The sequence below is a fragment of the Arvicola amphibius genome, chromosome 12 (genome assembly GCF_903992535.2).
Source record: "Arvicola amphibius chromosome 12, mArvAmp1.2, whole genome shotgun sequence".
NCBI lineage: Eukaryota > Metazoa > Chordata > Mammalia > Rodentia > Cricetidae > Arvicola > Arvicola amphibius.
Genome location: NC_052058.2, coordinates 124,616,531 through 124,634,526, shown reverse-complemented (window position 1 = coordinate 124,634,526; position 17,996 = coordinate 124,616,531). Strand labels below are relative to the sequence as shown.

Below are 17,996 nucleotides of genomic sequence, written 5' to 3'. Positions count from 1 at the left end.
TGGCATAAATAATTATGCATAATAGTTTCAGTGTGACATTTTCATATGTGCTTACAGTGTGTCTCTGGCCTGTTCGCCCTGTACCCCACTCTTATTTTAATGATTCATTTTTAGTTTTTATATACATTGGTGTTTTGCTTGCACGTATGTCTGTGTGAGGGTTTTGGATTCCCCGGAACTGGAGTTATAGACAGTTGTGAGCTGCCATGTGGGTGCTAGGAACTGAATCCAGGCCTTCTGGAAAAGCAGCTTGTTCTCTAAACCCCTGAGCCATCTTTCCAGCCCCAAATAAAAAGTTTTTGAACATTTGCTGGGTGGTGGTGGTGCACACCTTTAATCCCAGCACTTGGGACGCAGAGGCAGGTGGATCTCTGTGAGTTTGAGGCTAACTTAGTCTACAGAGCAAGTGCCAGGACAGGCTCCAGAGCTACACACAGAAACCCTATCTCAAGAAACCAAAAAAAAAAAAAAAAAAGTTTTAAATGTTTATAATTCTGTCTTTAAAAAGAACTTCTCTATGTAAAAGACCATTCAATAGAAGACCACTGTTTTTCTTGGGGCAGGGGAGGGGAGTGCAATGTACTCACTTGAGACTGGATCTCAGGTAATTCTTACTGGCCTCAAATACTGTGCAGCTGAAGATCACGTTGAACTCCTGACCTTTCCTCCTCCTCTCAAGGCTGGGATTCCAGGCGTGTGCAGAAGTGCCCAGCCTCCTGCTCCTTAGACTAGGTGCCACTGTGTAGCCCAGCACCGCCTGCGTCTCCTGGCTGCCGCGCAGTTCAGTCCTCCCGCCCTTGCGTCACCACTTCAGCGCTGGCTGGGTGTTGTTGTTTTACTAATCTATAGAATCTCTAGCAGAGCTTTTTATTTTTTTTTAAGTTTTATTGTTAAAAATATGCTAGAAAGGGTTTTTTTTGGGGGGGGGGGGAGGGGAACAAGGTCATACTGTGTGATTCAGGCTAGTCTTCAACTTCCGATCCTTCTCCCTCAACTTCTTGAGTGTTGGGATTTTAAATGTATGCCATCTCACCAAGATAGGATAGATATGAAATATTTTCTCTGAATTTGTCAAATGCAAATGGACTAGACATTGTTGATGTATTTATTACCTGTATATACTGTATATAGTCATTGTACTTATTATAATATAGTTTTCTTATATTATTTATAGCCTTTTTATTTTAGACAAAAGGGAAATGTGACATTTCAATTGTAGTTTAATAAATAAAGACATTTACAAAATAAAGTTTTTAATATTATTTTTTAATTCTCAGGATGATCTTTTTTATTTTGTAGGTGTCTCAGACATAAATTCAAGGGGCTGGACAAATCATGAGACTAAAATAGCAAATAAAATTACTGTGGTCGGAAGTGGAGATTTGGGAATTGCCTGCACAATGGCAATTTCAGCAAAGGTATGTAAACCTAGTTGCTGGAAGTATATCTGTACTTTCATTGGACTTTAATTTTCTTTTTCCATTTTTCACGTATATGTGTATTACACATGTGTGTATGCATTTTTTGGCGTGTGTGAGTGTGCGTGGGTATGTGGGAACCTGAGATGATATTGGGATCATCCTCGATTGGTCTGCCACTTTATGCATCAAGGCAGGATCTTCCAGTCAGACACAGCCGGAGCCGGACAGTGGGACTAGTCTCCCCAGCCAGTTTACTCTGGAACCCCGGCTCTGCCTTCTGAGGCTACAATTGGCATGTGGGCTGCCATTCCCTTCCCGCATTTATTTGCATGGGCTTCTGGGGATCAGAACCTGTAGTCTAGATCATTACCAGGGTTTTGCTGTGCAACCTAACCTACTATTTTTTTTAAATATTTATTTATTTATTTATTATGTATACAATATTCTGTCTGTGTGTATGCCTGCAGGCCAGAAGAGGGCACCAGACCTCTTTACAGATGGTTGTGAACCACCATGTGGTTGCTGGGAATTGAACTCAGGACCTTTGGAAGAGCAGGCAATGCTCTTAACCTCTGAGCCATCTCTCCAGCCCCCTAACCTACTCTTAAATAGTCTTCCTTTCTCAGCCACCTGAGTGCTGAGATTACAAACATTGACAGCTGATATATGATTCCCCTCTGTATGCTATGAATATGTTTTATTTCCATTGGTTAATAAAGAAGCTGATTTCTGCCAGTGACTTAACAGAGTAAAGCCAGGCAGAAAATTCAAATAGAGATGTCGAGAGAGAGTAGGTGGAGTCAGAGAGATGCTGTGTAGCCTCAAAGGAGAAAGACATGAGCCGCCAGCCAGAACCTTACTGGTGGTAAAATACAAAATAATAGAAATGGGTTAATTTTAATTTAAGATGTAAGATCTAGCCAATAAGAAACTAGAGCTAATAGGCCAAGCAGTGATTTATTTAATATAGTTTCTATGTGATTATTTTGGGTCTGGGCAGTTGGGAAATGAACAAGCAGCCTCTGCCCACGGACAGCCACAGCTGGCTTTCAGAGCGTGGCTTTCAGAGTGGTGACACTGGCATCTCCTAAGAACTGGTTAGAAATTCATAGTCTTCTGCTAAATCTCCCTTTTACCGCAGCCTGGTGATCAGTGCTTCACGGGTGACTGAGTAGCCTAGTAGCCTGAGCCCCTCTTCCAGAATCCTGAATTGAAGTACTTCTTATCTCGTTTGAAGTGAATACTTGGGTTGGTTTTCATCTTGAAGATCTATACATATCATGTCATTTTTCACATGTACTAGTACATTTATAGGATAACTTCTGTAAATGAGATTAGCAGATTAATTTATTAATTTTTGAATTTTTAAAATGTTTTAAATTTTTGATAGAAATTATTAAATTGAGCTGAGCACGTGCCTTTAATCCCAGCACTCCATGGGCAGAGACAGAAAAGTCTCTGAGGTCAAGGCCAGCCTGGTCTATACAGAGAGTTCCAGGACAACTAGGACTATACAGAGAGGGAAGGATAAAAGGAGAGAAATTGTCCGCTATGTCAGTTGTACTAATTATTCTCACACGTTTGGATCTGTGTGTGTACTGAATGAAGATGGAAACATATACTTTCTTTGCATTTTCCTAGTGTGGTTCACAATAATAAGGTAATAGCTATGCTTTAGAAAGGACTACCATGGCTGACCCTGTGCCATATACTTAATCTCACAAACACCTAAAATAAAGCTAAGGCCGGTGCCGTGCGTAGTTAACAGATAATAAATGGAATGCTTCTTAGTAGCCCCTGGGCATCTCGAGACCTAAAGGCTCCAACTCCCCACACTCTTGTCATTGACTCGCTGTCACTTCCAGTCTACTCACCGTACTGCCCTGGGAGCCATCCTTGGGTACCGGGAGTATTTTTCTGCGGCATCTTTGGTGAAAATACTGCATGACAGCAGGGTTTGATTGTGGTGTGCTCTCCCTCTCTCTCTTATATTTATTTATCTCTACATAGAAAGTGTTTGTTTGTTTGTTTGTTTGTTTGTTTTGAAGAACCTGGCATGAGTTTTTACTTTTAAGCAGGGAGTGGTATGCTAAAATAGAGCCCCAAATCATTTTAGACTGTTTAAGAATAGGTACTAAGCTGGGTGTGGTGGTGCCCGCCTTTAATCCAGTACCTGGGAGGCAGAAGCAGGAGGATCTCTGTGCGTTCAAGGCCAGCCTGGTCTACAAATCGAGTTCCAGAACTGCCAAGGATACACAGAGAAACCAAGTTTCAGAAAAAACTAAAAAAGAAAAGAACAATAACAACAACAGGTACTATGGTATTAAAAATCAAAACTCAAGAGGAACAGTAGCATACCTACCATATCCCCTTTGTCATTCATTCCAAAAGAAGATATAGTTTGCCTCTTGAGTAAGCCATGTTAGGTCCCGGTATTTAGTAGTCAAGCCTGAAGGGCAGTGTCACCTGCACAAGGTGCACATCTTCTGTATTGCTGCTTTGTTTCTTTTCATTCTCAAGTAGTTCAGGAGCTCTCCTTTCTCAGTGAGCTCATATTGAGTAACGGGCTATGTTGGTAGAACATTGCTCTTGTTCTAATTTTTCCACACAGGGCATTGCAGACAAGCTGCTCCTTTTAGACCTCTCCGATGGGACTAACCAAGGAACGATGGACCTTGATATCTTCAACCTACCTAATGTAGAGATCAGTAAAGGTTTGATTATTCTATTTAAAGATGGTTGTGGGGGCTGGAGAGATGGCTCAGAGGTTAAGAGCACTGACTGCTTTTCCAGAGATTCTGAGTTCAATTCCCAGCAACCATGTGGTGGCTCATAACCGTCTGTAATGGGATCTGATGCCCTTTTCTGGCATTCAGGTATACATGCAGACAGAGCACTCACACATAAAAATAAATAAATAAAACTTTTTTAAAAAGTAGAAATAAAAGAAAACGTCTGGTTAAAAGAAAAGATGGTTATATTTCTTTTTCTACTGATTGAGTCTTAGATATGTGGAACTGGGAATTAGGTCCTACGTTCTTTTTTAACAGTGTTTTAACTTTGACTGGGAGGTGGGCACACATGTCCTGTAGCATTATGTACCTTCGAGAGTTGGTTCTCTCCTTGCATTGGGTCCCGGGGATCAAACTCAGGCTATCAAGTGTAATGGCAGGAACCTTGATCCACTGAGAGTCTCTCCAGTCCAGGTCCTAGAATTTTATGACTAAAAAGTGCCATGAAGATTGCCTGTTTCAAATCCCTTGTTTACATGTTGAGAAAGGAAGGCTTGGAACTAAATCAGTGGATTTATGCAAAGTCTTACACGAATTAAGACTGATTATGTTAGCAGGAGTCAAATGAGCAAATACCATTCAGACTCATTCCAATTGGTCAAAAAAATTTATTCTTTTTCTCTGATTTATGTCTCCAAATAAGCATTGCCATGGTTGCTTTCTTTCTCTGGTTATATTGGTTCAGAGAACTGACTTTAGAGTTAGACAGATGCAATTAGCTCAGCCACGTTATAGTCTGATATTCGCAGGTCACATAATCTCTCATTGAAAGGTTGGTTTTCGGGGCTGGAGAGATGACTCCGAGGTTAAGAGCATTGGCTGCTCTTCCTGAGATCCTGAGTTCAATTCCCAGCACCCATACAGTGGCTCACAACCATCTGTAACAGTGTCTGATGACCCCTTCTGGCCTCCAGGAATACATGTGGGCAGAGCACTCACACATAAGAAAAGTAAGTTCAGTTTCTCAGCTGTAGCCGGGAATGTACTGTCTGCTGTGGTGCACAGGAGACGTCTAAGCCAAGACTAACAAAAGATGCTCAGTTCACTTTGATTGTGCGCAAACTATTCTTACCATGAGTTTTAATGAGAACAGAAAGGTTGTTGTGCAATAAATCAGATCTGAAATGCTATTTTAGGCAGTCGGGGATGTAGAACACTTACCTATCATGTCTGAGGCCCTGGATTCAATCCCACACCCACAAAAGGAAGAAGAAAATGAAAAAGAAGTTTTTTTGCCATTTAACCCTTTTTGTGTGTATGAGACTCAGTCTTGCTGTTTCCTGCTGCCCCTCGTGCCTCTCCCATTTAGTGGTAACTATAGGCACCTGCCACCAAGGCTAGGCTTCTGCCTTTTCAAAAAAAGCGTCATTTTATAGTGTATGTGACATCATATTAGTACAGATATCTAGATAAATACCATATTTAGGGATTACTGGTTTTAAAATGTTTTACCAGGAATGCATAGTTTTAAAAACAAGCCCACCAAGCCTGGGAGCTGTCTCAGTGGATAAGAGCACATACTGCTGTTGCAGAGAGCCCAAGTTTGGTTCCTAGCCCGCAGGTGAGGCAGCTCACAACTGCCTATAACTCTAGTTCTAGGGGTTCTAACAGCCTCCATGAGTACCCACATGCGTGGCACCCACACACAGATGCATGACACTAAAAATAAATTTTAAAAATCAAAATATATTAAAAACAGACCTCTAAATGAATGTGTCTCCTAAAACACATTTACCAGTTTATAGAGAAGACCATTTTACACATGCTGCCACAGTGCTGTGGGCTTCTTTTTGTCTTTCCTTAGGTCTCCTCCATTCCTTGATTGCTTTCCAAATGCTGTGTAAAGCAGTTACACAAACTGAGATGCACTGAGGGTGGTGGTGGTGGTGGGGTTGACTTGCCTGTCTGTTCTAAAAATAGTATGTCACAGTTCAATAGGCCTTCAGTCCCTGAGGAGACAGTTGGCTCCTGTTCCTCCTCTGAGAGAGCACTGTAGTTCTTTTAATGGCCGTGTGAGGCTCCTTGGGGAGCTGGATATTCTCTTGTTCCAGGCCCTGAGGTTCTTAAGGGACCTTTTAACTCTCAGATCCTGTAAGAAGATTGTTTAGTCCCCAACCCTAGAGGAAGAGACTGTTTAAGACCTAAGGAAATCCTTTACTGGTGCGTCTCGTTAGCCATTAATAACTGGTGAAATAATTTAAAGAGCAGAATCTTTGGGCGAAATGTTCAGTCCATGGTACTTGCCACCAAGCAAGGACTCAGAATTACCCATGAGGATGAGAGCATTTTTATCATTCAGAGCCAAAGGAGGAAAAGGAGGAAGATTCTGGCAAATTGGGTTGAAGCCAAGGCGTGGTGTTGTAACTTGAACTTGATGCTCTGAACAAGCTTCCTAACCTCTCCCAGTACCATTTTTCCTTGGGGGTTGGGGGTTAATAGCGTAGAATCTGAAACCAGACTGCCTGGGCCTGAATTCCAGCCCCTCTGCTGACTTACCCAAGCCCTTCACTTCTCTGCTCAGTCCTCCCGCTCTCCCCGGGCTGTAGCACAGTCACTTGGAAGGAATCCTGAGGCTCCCAGGCTCAGTACAGAAGACAGTGGCTGCTCATTTTGCCTACAGCATACTACTCATTTCCCCTTTAAGAGCTGTGAGTCACATAGAAAACTCAGTCTTTGTGTACTGGTGCTGGCTCTTTCCAACTTCCTGCCTGTCTTGTTATGTATCCCAGGCTGGCCTCAACCTTGAAGCCACGCTCCTGCCTCCCGAGTGCTGGATCACAGCTGTGTACCATAGGATCCATGTTGTTGCTCTTCAGTGTTCTGACTGATAGCTGTAGGGGCGTGTATGCCTGGAGGCTCTCAGCTCACAGACTGGAGAAACATTTTATCATGTACTAACATTAGTGTAGACTATCTTGAACTCAGACTGTTTCTTTTTGTTCATCAGATTTGTCTGCCTCTGCTCATTCCAAGGTGGTGATCTTCACAGCCAACTCTTTGGGTGGTTCTGAATCCTACCTTCATGCTGTGCAAAGCAATGTGGACATGTTCAGAGCTCTTGTCCCGGCTCTGGGACATTACAGTCAACATGCTGTCTTGCTTGTTGCATCTCAACCAGGTAAAGGCTTTATTTCAAATTCAAACAATTGTCCCGATCATCAGTATAGTTGCCATTGCTGGTTTTAAAAAGCCAAAGCACTGTTATATAAAGGAAACTGTAGTAAGACTGCTCTTACAAGGGATAGTCTATACAACTGTATGCTGTCACCAGTTACTCCTTGTAACTGTATCACCAAGATTACAGATCACAGCTTTTCATGAAATATTGCCGGGAGATCAGCTCTCAACAGGTCAGAGAAACTGGAGCGGAGGTGTGGCATTGGCAAAACTGCATACACACACATAGGACACTTTTCTGAGGGTCAAACCTTAGTTCTTGATTTTGTTATTTTCTTTCTGCTGCTTGTTCTGTTCTGTATTTTCTCCTTATCCCTTTTATACCACCTAAAACAAAGATTTCCATGCAAGGAAAGATTACCTCATAACCACAAGTTACATATTTTCCAAAAACAAATTAAAATCTTTACATAAGAAGGAATCACATTAAGATCACAAGTTACGTGTTTTTCTTAGAAGCCCACATATAGTTAAATGTTTTCTTTGTATTAATTTTTCCATCATAACCTCTTCACCCCAAAGCCATGATTAAACTTTCAGCAAGCCAAGTGTGTTTCAGCCGGTTCCTTTTGTCCTGGCAGGTGGCTGTTTGCAGTTTCCATGGAGCAAATTCTTTGTTTGTTTTTCTTGGTGTGGTCCTGACTGTCCTGGCACTTGTGCTGTAGACCAAGCTAGACTCGAACTCACAGAGATCCGCCTGCCTCTGCCTCCCAAGTGCTGGGATTAAAGGCATGCGCCACCACCGACTGCAAATTCTTATCCTATAAAAAAAAAAAAAAAAACTTGACTCAAGTGGTCTAGCTAACCATCTATTTTTCTTTGTTCTTTACACACACTTGGGTCATTTAATTTCCTTTCACAATTTTGTTTTTTCCAAGGTGCATACCAAAACCTGTGATTAATTCTGTAAGCTACTTGACCAGGGAACTCAGGCCTAACCTTGGGTGTGAAGACATACTTGCTAATTGCTGTCTTTAGTCATCAACCTGTTTTCCACAGGCAGAATTCATGGGTCTATAATGCATGAAACTTCCTTGTTCTTTGTTTTCATTTTCTGAAAATCTCAGATCTAACCAAGGAAGGTAACTTCTAGCCTGGTTTTGCATTTTTTGTATCTTTTATTGGAGCACTTAGGCGGTATTGCCTAAACCATTTCTTTAGTTATCTTTACTAACTGTCCCATAAAAGACACTAACTATATCTTTTAGGCTTACTCAAAAAGTTTAATTAAATCATAGATTCAGCTAAGCATCATTGCTCTTATAAAAGTCATCTTCATCATGATCTGTAATTAAATTGCCCAGTGAGGAGTGGGGTTGTCCCATGAAACAACCACAGTGGGATCCTTTTACACAGTAAATCACCATGCCAAATACAGCAGAACAGCAGTAGCAAGGGGCATTCTAGGGACAATTCCCCCCCCCCCCCCCCCAGGACTTTGCTTCTCCAGGGTTTATTTGTTGTAGCTTTGCTGTTCAGTGAATTGAACTCAAAACGCTCCATTGCTGGCTGCAGCTCCTCTGACGTGGCCACTGACAAAATGTGGTATTTTTTTCCAGTTGTTAGCCATACCTCCTTCAGTGAGAAAATGGTGAAAATCCCCAAGAGAAACATGTAGTGGTGTTTACGTGTAAGAACTTGAGTCTCTGGTGTTGCAAAGATGTTAGGAAGCACACTGCACATCCAAAGAAACTTCTTTCCTTGATTTTTCTCTGTGAATGTGTGCACATGCACCCACTGTGTGAATGTCAGAGGGCATGTCTGCTTCCACACTGTGGGTTCTGGCCCTTGAGCTCAGGTTGTCAGGCTAAATGGCAGCCACCTTCCCCACCCTCACTTCATCTTCAGCGTTCTATATTTTGTGGATTGTTTAAGGAAATAAATATTTCCAAAGAGTTAGTGGTTTGGGCTTAGCAGGCGAGCATATGTTTGAAATATTCCAGAGTTCTGTGTTTCATTTGTGATTGGTCTCTATATCCTGGGAGACACTTTTGTCATATAAGAAAAAGGGAGTTGTCATGTTTGTTTTTTCAAGATGCTGTACTCACAATAATATATGAACTGGTATTTTAATTTAAGCCTAAAACATAGAAGAAATTTATGAGTGAAATGAGATTATTGGGCTGGGGATATGTCTTGGAGATAGAGTGCTTGCCACGAGTGCATGAAGTTCAAAACCCTTCACGTACGTGCATGCATGTGCACACGCCTGCGCTCTCTCTCTCTCTCTCTCTCTCTTTCTCTCTCTCTCTCTCTCTCTCTCTCACACACACACACACACACACACACACACACATACACACACACACACACCAGTATTAGTGCTTTATTGAAATGAAATTAAGATTTTCCTGCTTTTACGCCCAGTTTTCACCTTTCTTGCTTAACTGTTCTGGGAACTTATTTATTTTCTACCCCTAACAACTTTTGTTTCATGAGAAAATTATAGAAAAATGCTTCAACCTGGCTAGTGTTTTCAGTATACTTTATAAACATACTCCCAGCCATCTTGGTGTACTTTGTAATCCTGGTACTCAGGAGCAGAGGGAGGAAGGCCAGCTAGACTGTGTAACAAGACCTGCCTTGGGGAGTATAACGCTTCAGTGCATTTAAGACTTCCAGAGTCTGTAGAGGCTCTGACTCCCTTCTCCAGGGAAACAGGGCTTTCCTTGTGAGCAGGTAGCAAGCATACATTTTTAAAAAAATCTTTAAATTTTCTTTCTGCGTGTATTATTTAGTGGAAATCATGACCTATGTGACATGGAAGCTGAGCACATTTCCCGCAAATAGAGTGATTGGGACTGGATGCAATCTGGACTCACAGAGATTACAATACATTACTACGAATGTTTTGAAGGCACAGACTCCAGGCAAAGAAGTATGGGTTATTGGTGAACAGGGAGAAAACAAAGGTAAGTATGGCATTATTAATTTTCCTGCTGATTCTCTGACGTCATGACATTCAGATCTGTGGAGCTAAGTGAGTACCTGCTGTTAACGAGCCTTCATGAGGATCATTTGTTGTGCATGTATGTGTGTGTTAACACATATGTGTGCACATTTGTGTGTGTGTGTGTGTGTGTGTGTGCTGCTGGGAATTGAACCTAGGGCCTCAAGTGTATTAGGCAGGTACAGTACCACTGAGCTGCAACTCGGCCCCTGTTATACTCATATTTGTTTTCCTTGAGCTTAAGGAAAGACCCCCTCTGTCAAGTTTTATATTTTTAATTGAATTTTGAAGTCTAGAATTAATTTAAAAGTTTTAATTTTCCATTTAAGCATTTCAATACCTGAAGCATTTAGAAATCCCCATTACTCTCTCCACATCCAACTTTTTGCTTTTAAACTCGGTCTTCATTCCTAAATGCATGCTTCCTGTTTCTCTCTCTCTTGCTCCCTCTCTCTCTCTCTCTCTCTCTCTCTCTCTCTCTCTCTCCCTTTCTTTCTTTCTTTTGTTCTTTCTTTCTTTCTTTCCTTCTTTTTTTTTTGAACAAATTTTCAGCCCATGGCCTTTTTAATGTGCTACTTGTTCTCTCCCTATCACAAAACCATAACTTCAGTTCTCTGTATGGAAATAAAAGCAAAACCCTCTTCTTCTCCCAAAAGAAGGCTTTCTGTATCTGAGATGCCTTCCTTTATGCCTTGTTCCATGCTGGGAAGCCAGGCTGCTCAGGAGATAGCACTGTGGCTGCCCTGATTTCATCTCTTCCACCCGTGTACAAAAATTTGAGTGTCGACGCTTACTTGCTGCGTCACTAGCTGTCATGTAAAGGGAGGTGTGGAACACAGTCTATTTTAGAGAGAAGGAAATACCAGCTATTTCAGCTGACAAAGTACAGGATACTCTTTGACTGAGTATTGGTGCCTAGTCATTTACACATGCATTTGACATGGGTTGGGATTATTAGGAAAAGAAGAATACTGTCCCTGTAATCCTCGAATGATGGTAAAGGCGGTTAGGTGTTGGAAGAATGGGTAGGATTTGAATAGTTAGTATAGAGGAATGGGAAGTCAGAACCAGGCAGAGGCGCTAGCTAAGAATTTCCTGCAGATGGCCTTAGATATGGATGCTCATGCATTCTCTTCAAGTATAGGATATATCATAATGTATTTAGCGAGTCCCCTAAGAAGATCAAGTTTTTCATGTACAATAAATATTGAGTTGGATAAGAGCATTTTAAAATGTACTAGACAGTCAGTACTGTAGTTACTGCCTGACCTATCCCTCCGTCATAGTCTTTGTACATTCATATGTGTAGTGACTTACAGAACTCACAAAGAGAAAGTATATCTTCATCTAGTATGTCTAGGTGAAGGAAGAAAAATAATTTAATGGAATTTGAGTTCTTTAAACAAGAATAACTTAAAATCTCCTTAAAAAGTAGGTTTTTTAAAAAAATTAAATGGCCTTTTATCTCAAATGTAGGGATTTATAGCATGCCTCTTTTTAAAATTTATTTTATGTACTTTGCCATTTTGCCTGTATATATGTGTGAAGATATTGGATCCTGGAGTTACAGACAGGTGTGAGCTGCCATGTGGGTGCTGGGAATTGAACCCAGGTCCTCTGGACGAGCAGTTGTTAAGAGGCAGTGAAAACAGGGAATAGACATGGTATATCTGACTTGTGTTCTCAACTGAGAACCAGAAACAGAAGAATATAGGAGAATGCAAATTTGGATTCTTTAAATTTGGTGTTGTAATATTTGACATATATCTGTATAAATATATAGAAAGATCCATGTGCAAACTTTGAAACCTAATAGAGCAAGCACTCATGAATGTACCCTCAGTCAGGATTATCGTGAGCACCACGGAAGTAACTCATATGCCCCAGGCCATCGTCCTGCTTACTGTCTAGGAAGAATCAGATGGCTTGTTTTGTCTTTTACAGTGCTAGAATCCATTCCAGGGATCCTTGTAATTACTTAGACAAACTCTAACCACAGAACCACACACCTGGCTCTCACCTGTGTGCAGTCTTCAACTCCTGCTCACAGTGGCATATAAACATGGCTAGGTTTCCTTACATGGCCCTAAAGGCAGAAATGGATCAGAGGCTCCCTCAGCTGACTGCATGTAAGAAACCAACTGGTAATAATTTTTGCATACGTAACAACAGTAATGTGATTAAAATTGAGTTTTAATTATTATCATTTTATGGAGTACTTTTTATACAGGTATCTCACTTAAATTTTACAAATATCCTGGGAAGGAAGAAGTAGTTTTCTCTTAATTTATTTATTTTTATTTTATGTGCATGGTGTTTTGCCTGCATGCGTGTCTGTGTGAGCACCGGTGTCAGATCCCTTAGAACTGGAGTTATAGACAGTAATGAGCTGTCATGTGGGTGCTGGGATCTCAAACTCACAGAGATCTACGCGCCTCTGCCTCCCAAGTGCTGGGATTAAAGGCATGCACCACCACTGCCTGACTGAGTGCCTGTTTTCTAAATGTATAGAAGAGGAAATACACAGCCCAGTAAGGATGAGTGAGCTGCTGAGGGTGATTTATTCAATGAGAGCTGCTCTAAATTGATACTAAAGATTTGCTCTTTCTTGCTGTCACTTAATGCCACTTAAATATTTTATGCCATGCCTGGCCCAGAGTAAATACTCAGTGAATTGTTATTCCAAGATCATAATGAATGAGAATCAGGAAAAGGATACATGAAAGAGCACTTGGAAGTGGAATAATGTTACATCTTGGGAACAGTTATAAAAACAGAATTGTCTAAGTAAAATTCTTCTCTTCTAGTTCTTCAGTGATAGCCACAGCCAGGGAGGAGTCCGAGGGTAAATAAGACCTTTCCGCTCTGTTCCCTGCTTCCTTTCTCAGCTTCAGCTGCCCTTCTGCCAGGTGTTTGGTGCTAGCCAGATGGCCGCTTACAGTGGTTCACACACTCTGAATGTACCTGCTGTTTCCTTTCCCCGGACACCCATTCACTTAGCTAGTTCCTGCTTACCTCCATGACTGCGTAAGTGCCAGTTCTCCCAGAGCGAGGTTAGGTAAGTTTGTGCCTGCACTACAAGCAATAGCACAGTGTGTGCCCCTCGTGTCTTTGTATCATCATCACCATGCTATGCCACATGCCTGCTCTTCATACGGTGGCCATCTCCTTCAGCTTGGAATGCTTTCCTATTTTGGATTGAATGAATGGTCCTGACACCCCCTTGTTTTGACCAAAAATCAGCCATTTGTTCTGCACCGAGTAAGATGGTTAGCAGAACATTTGCTCAAGAGCTGCTGTTTTTAAACTGTGCTGTTGAAATCATACGTAAATGCAGAGCACTGCAGTGGCATTTCAGCAGTTTGAGGCTGGGCCTCAGAACAGAGTGTGTCATCTCTTTTGGCACAGGTTTGGTTTTGTGGGTAACAGTAAAGAGCAATCCTATAGACAGTGTTTTACTGTCTCATATACCCAGCGTAGCCTTAACCTGCTATGTGGCTGAGGATGACCTTTGAACTTCTGACCCTCCTTCCCTCACCTCCTTAGTGCCAGGATTGCAGTGTGTATCACCAGTCAGTTATGATTACCCAGTACTGAGGGTCTGACCAGGCCTTCATACATGTTGAGCAAGCCCTCTACTGACTAACTACAGCCTGTGTCCCCTATGGACATTTTTCATTAAAATTTTTGGGGATTGTTTTTGAGGATTGGGGACTAGAAGATAAAGATGATTAAATTCATTATTTTAAATGTCTTAACCAGGATATAAAGGTTTGGGCAGTAAAACAGAAAATGAAGTAATTAAGTGAACCCTAACTTACTTTATTCTGTGATAAGCAGATTTGAACTCTGAACATTTTCTCTCTTAACTTATGGGTCAGGGCTTATAGAGAGGAAAGATTAAAAGATGTGAGATGCACAAGACAAGAGAGCTGGCTCAGTGGTCAAGAGCACTTGTTGCTCCTGCAGCGGGCTTGGTTTGCGTCTGAGCACCACATGGTACACAACTGCCGGGAACTCAGTTTCAGGGGCTCTGATGCCCTCTTTTGGCCTCTTCCAGCATAGCTTCCATGCATACACATAGATGTAGGCATAAAGTAAGGAAATCATAAAATAAAAAAAGGGGCTGGAGAGATGGCTTATGGGTTAAGAGCACTGGCTGCTTTTCTAGAGGTCCTGAATTCAGTTCCCAGCAACCACATGGTGCCTCACATCCATCTATAATAATGGGATCTGATGCCCTGTTCTGTCATACATGCATGCAAATAGAACACTCACGTACATAAATAAACAAAATTTTTAAAAATTTGAGTACAAAAAAGGATATGAGATTCCTATTTATTCATCTGCTCCATCTTAACTATGCATATTGGCAGCAATACTCATAATTTTCTGATTATTTTCTTTGTGAATATTTTCTCATACCTATCTTGCTATTTTTATTCATTCTGTCAAGGTCTATAATACTGTATTTCAGTTACCAAGTGTTCCCCATACCCCAGTTTTTAAATATTGTTAACATATTAAAACTTAAGTAAATAATTCTTATATAACCCTTCAAAGTAGACCATTTTAAAATTCTTGGGCCTAGCATGGTGGTGTACACCTTTAATCTCAGCACTCAGAAAGCAGAGACAGGAGGATCTCTGGGAGTTCAAGGCCAGTCTGGTCTACAAAAGGAGTTCCAGGCAAGCCAGTGCTATACAGTGAGCCCTTGTCTCAATAAAAACAAAAGAACAACAAAAACACAGTAAAAATAAATAAGTTTCTTAGCCTCCCATACGTATGTATATTTTTGTGTCACAGTTCTTGGGTTTGTGTTCTCTTTTACGGGACTTAGGTTTTGCTGTTGTTGTTTTGGAGGTGGAGACAACAGTGAGTAGAGTGCAGTGGTGGAGCATCTGCCCAGAGCGAGCAAGGACCTGGGTTCAGTCCCAGCGCTATAAAAACAGCTCGACGCTTCCCGTGGTTGTCACCTCAACTACTGCAAGTCTGTTTTGTTGTTGTTGCTGTTGTTACCGAATATAACGTTGAATGGTGTGTGGGGTTGATTGTCCTCAGCACCATAATAGAAAATATACTGGAGGGGCTGGAAAGGTGGCCCAGAGGTTAGGAGCACTGGCTGCTCTTCCAGAGGGCCCAGGTTCAGTTCCCAGCACCCACATGGCAGCTCAAAACTGGCTGTAACTTTAGTTCCAGAGGATCTGATGCCTTTAAACCAATGCACATTTTTAAAAAAAGCTAAATAAATTGTTTTTTAAAAAAGAAAATATCCTGGAGAGGACACGAAAGAGGAGCAAGTGGTACCTGCGCCAGGGCAGCTTATAATCAGTCAGCTTGAAGAAGGGTGGCGTTCGCATATTGCCAAGTCCCTTGTGGCTGGCACAACCGTAAATAGTCTGTTTTTGTTGGTGTTTGTTTGTTTTTAATGCAGATTAGAGTATGTGAATCTTAGACAGAAGATACTCTCCTATAACCAAATGTATTTTTGTTTGCCTACTCTGAACAGATTTATATTAAAAAGTGTCCTTATGTAGATGAATACTGGAATGGTTCAAATGTTGCAGTTTCAGGCCAGTATTAAAAAGCAGCACAGATAGCCATTTTGTGGGCACTTCGGATGCAGTGCCTTGCAGAGGGCATGCTTGGCATAGGCAGAAAGAAGGCTTCAGGTCCCATCATGCTCTAAAAGCTGCAGCTTCTTTGTGCTGAATCAAATTGATTGTCTTGTGAACACTACGGTTAGAGGATGCAGGTAGCCTGGAAGTCATTGCTTCTCCTACAATTGTAGAAATTCCATCCCAAAAGAGGTCACCACGTTTTTTCTCAAATTAGTCAGCTTGCTTCCCAGCAGAACAAATGTCAAGTGCTTACAGCATTTGAAAGCCTATTGTCTGCAGCCACCCAAGGAAGCAGCTCTTCCAGGCTGAAGAGTGGGGTGGCCCCTGGGAATCTTTGCTGATGAGTGAGAACAGGAAAGACACAGGGATCACATTTTTAGGATATTTAGGGTCAAAATCTTTCTTGTCCTGGCACAGAAAGTTCAGTGCCGTCAATGGAAAAGTCACTGTTGTTAGGATGAGACACGACAAAAAGATGGGGCCTTTGGTTGTCACACCATTTTTGTTTTGTAATCAATGTTTCACTGTGTAGCCCTGGCTGTCCTGAAACTCGTGTAGATCAGGCTGGCTTTGAACTCAAGATCTGTCCTCCGGCTTCTGCCTCCTGATGGCTGCATTTAAAAGCATAAGCCATCACTCTCGGTCATTTGTCACACATTATTGGCAAAATATAACTAATTCTTTGTTTAATTTTAGTGTGCTCATGGAGTGGCCGAGACGGGGTAATGAGTCATAGCTCTCTGGCACAGCTGTCCAGCAGGTAACGGTGAAAAATTTCGAATATCCAGCTAAGTTCCGTGCTTCACAGCTGACATGGCAGCTGTTTACCCAGCAGGTTCTTACCAGACTTCTGTAAGCAGGACTAGCTCACAGGAAGTCTGGAAGTGCAAGGACCAGTGCTGTGTGGTCCTGGACGTCTAGGAGTGCTTTACAAGCTCGTTCAGACATGTAAAGGAAAGAGAATGTCCTTATTTCAAACAGTGGTTTGCCTCCTTTATGTCTAATCCAATACTAAGTTAATGGGAAAGAGGACTTGTCTCTACGAGCACCCAGAAATGGATACAGACTAAGTACATGCGAATACATTTGGAAATCAGTGTAAGATCAAAGCTTCCCAGTCTTGTCAGAGGGGGTGCTGTGCACACTTTGTCCTGGCCGTTGAGTTTACACACAGATTATTTTCAGACCCCTGGTTATTTCACCATCACAAATAGTACTCCCCTCAGGTCTGGAGAGGTCGTAAAGTGTAGATTTGTAGATCTTCCTCTTATGAGTTTTTTTTAGCACATGTAACAGCTGGAAAGAGTAGTGCGCAAGGTAATAATGTAAGACAGTCTGCATTATTGCATCATAACTTCTTCTATTTTGTTGCTGTTTGGTTTAGTTTTTTGTTTGTTTGTTCATTTGTTTGTTGTTTGGTTGGTTTTGGTTTTTTTAAGACAGGGTTTCTCTGTAGCTTTGGAGCCTATCCTGGAACTAGCTCTTGTAGACCTGGATGGCCTCGAACTCACAGAGATCCCCCTGCCTCTGCCTCCCAAATGCTGGGATTAAAGGCGTGTGGCACCATCGCCCAGCTTGGTTTAGTTTTGATGGCACTGGAAATTGAATTAGAGCCATGGATGTGCTAAGCATGTGTTTACCACTGAATTATGCTCCCTGTAGTTTTTAAATGGAATAAAATTAAACAGTTTTAATTTACATACTTTTTTTACAAGACAGTATGCCTATTATAAACTTCAAAAACCACTGCTGTTTTAGAGAGTAAAAACTGAGATAATTCCATCTTCTAGAAACAACCAGTTTAACATCCACATGCTCCAACTTTGTAGTATTTCTGCACATACAGTGTTCATTTTTAATAGATTATACTATCTGTGCCATCCTGCCGCTTGATTAATTGTAAAATTAAATATCCCTCTGTATTGTACAAGTAAGCCTACCTTCTTTTTTAGGATTTATTTTTGTTTTATATATATAAAGATTTGCATGTGTGTCTGACACAAGCAGCAGCTAGACAAGGATGTCAGATCCCTTG

The 17,996-nt window shown here is 41.5% G+C and overlaps 1 protein-coding gene across 3 annotated transcripts in view; it reads left to right on the top strand.

The window, feature by feature from the left end:
- Positions 1-17,996, top strand: part of Uevld (UEV and lactate/malate dehyrogenase domains) — a 33,804-nt gene that overhangs the window by 12,026 nt on the left and 3,782 nt on the right. For 2 of the 3 annotated variants that reach the window (XM_038314243.1, XM_038314241.1), the window contains exons 6-10: positions 1,300-1,418; positions 4,033-4,135; positions 7,161-7,331; positions 10,129-10,302; positions 16,658-16,721. In XM_038314243.1, coding sequence (XP_038170171.1) covers positions 1,300-1,418; positions 4,033-4,135; positions 7,161-7,331; positions 10,129-10,302; positions 16,658-16,721 — 631 coding nt within the window. Of the gene's footprint in view, positions 1-1,299; positions 1,419-4,032; positions 4,136-7,160; positions 7,332-10,128; positions 10,303-16,657; positions 16,722-17,996 lie in introns of those variants that run through there. The other variant, XR_005283517.1, reaches the window with a different exon arrangement.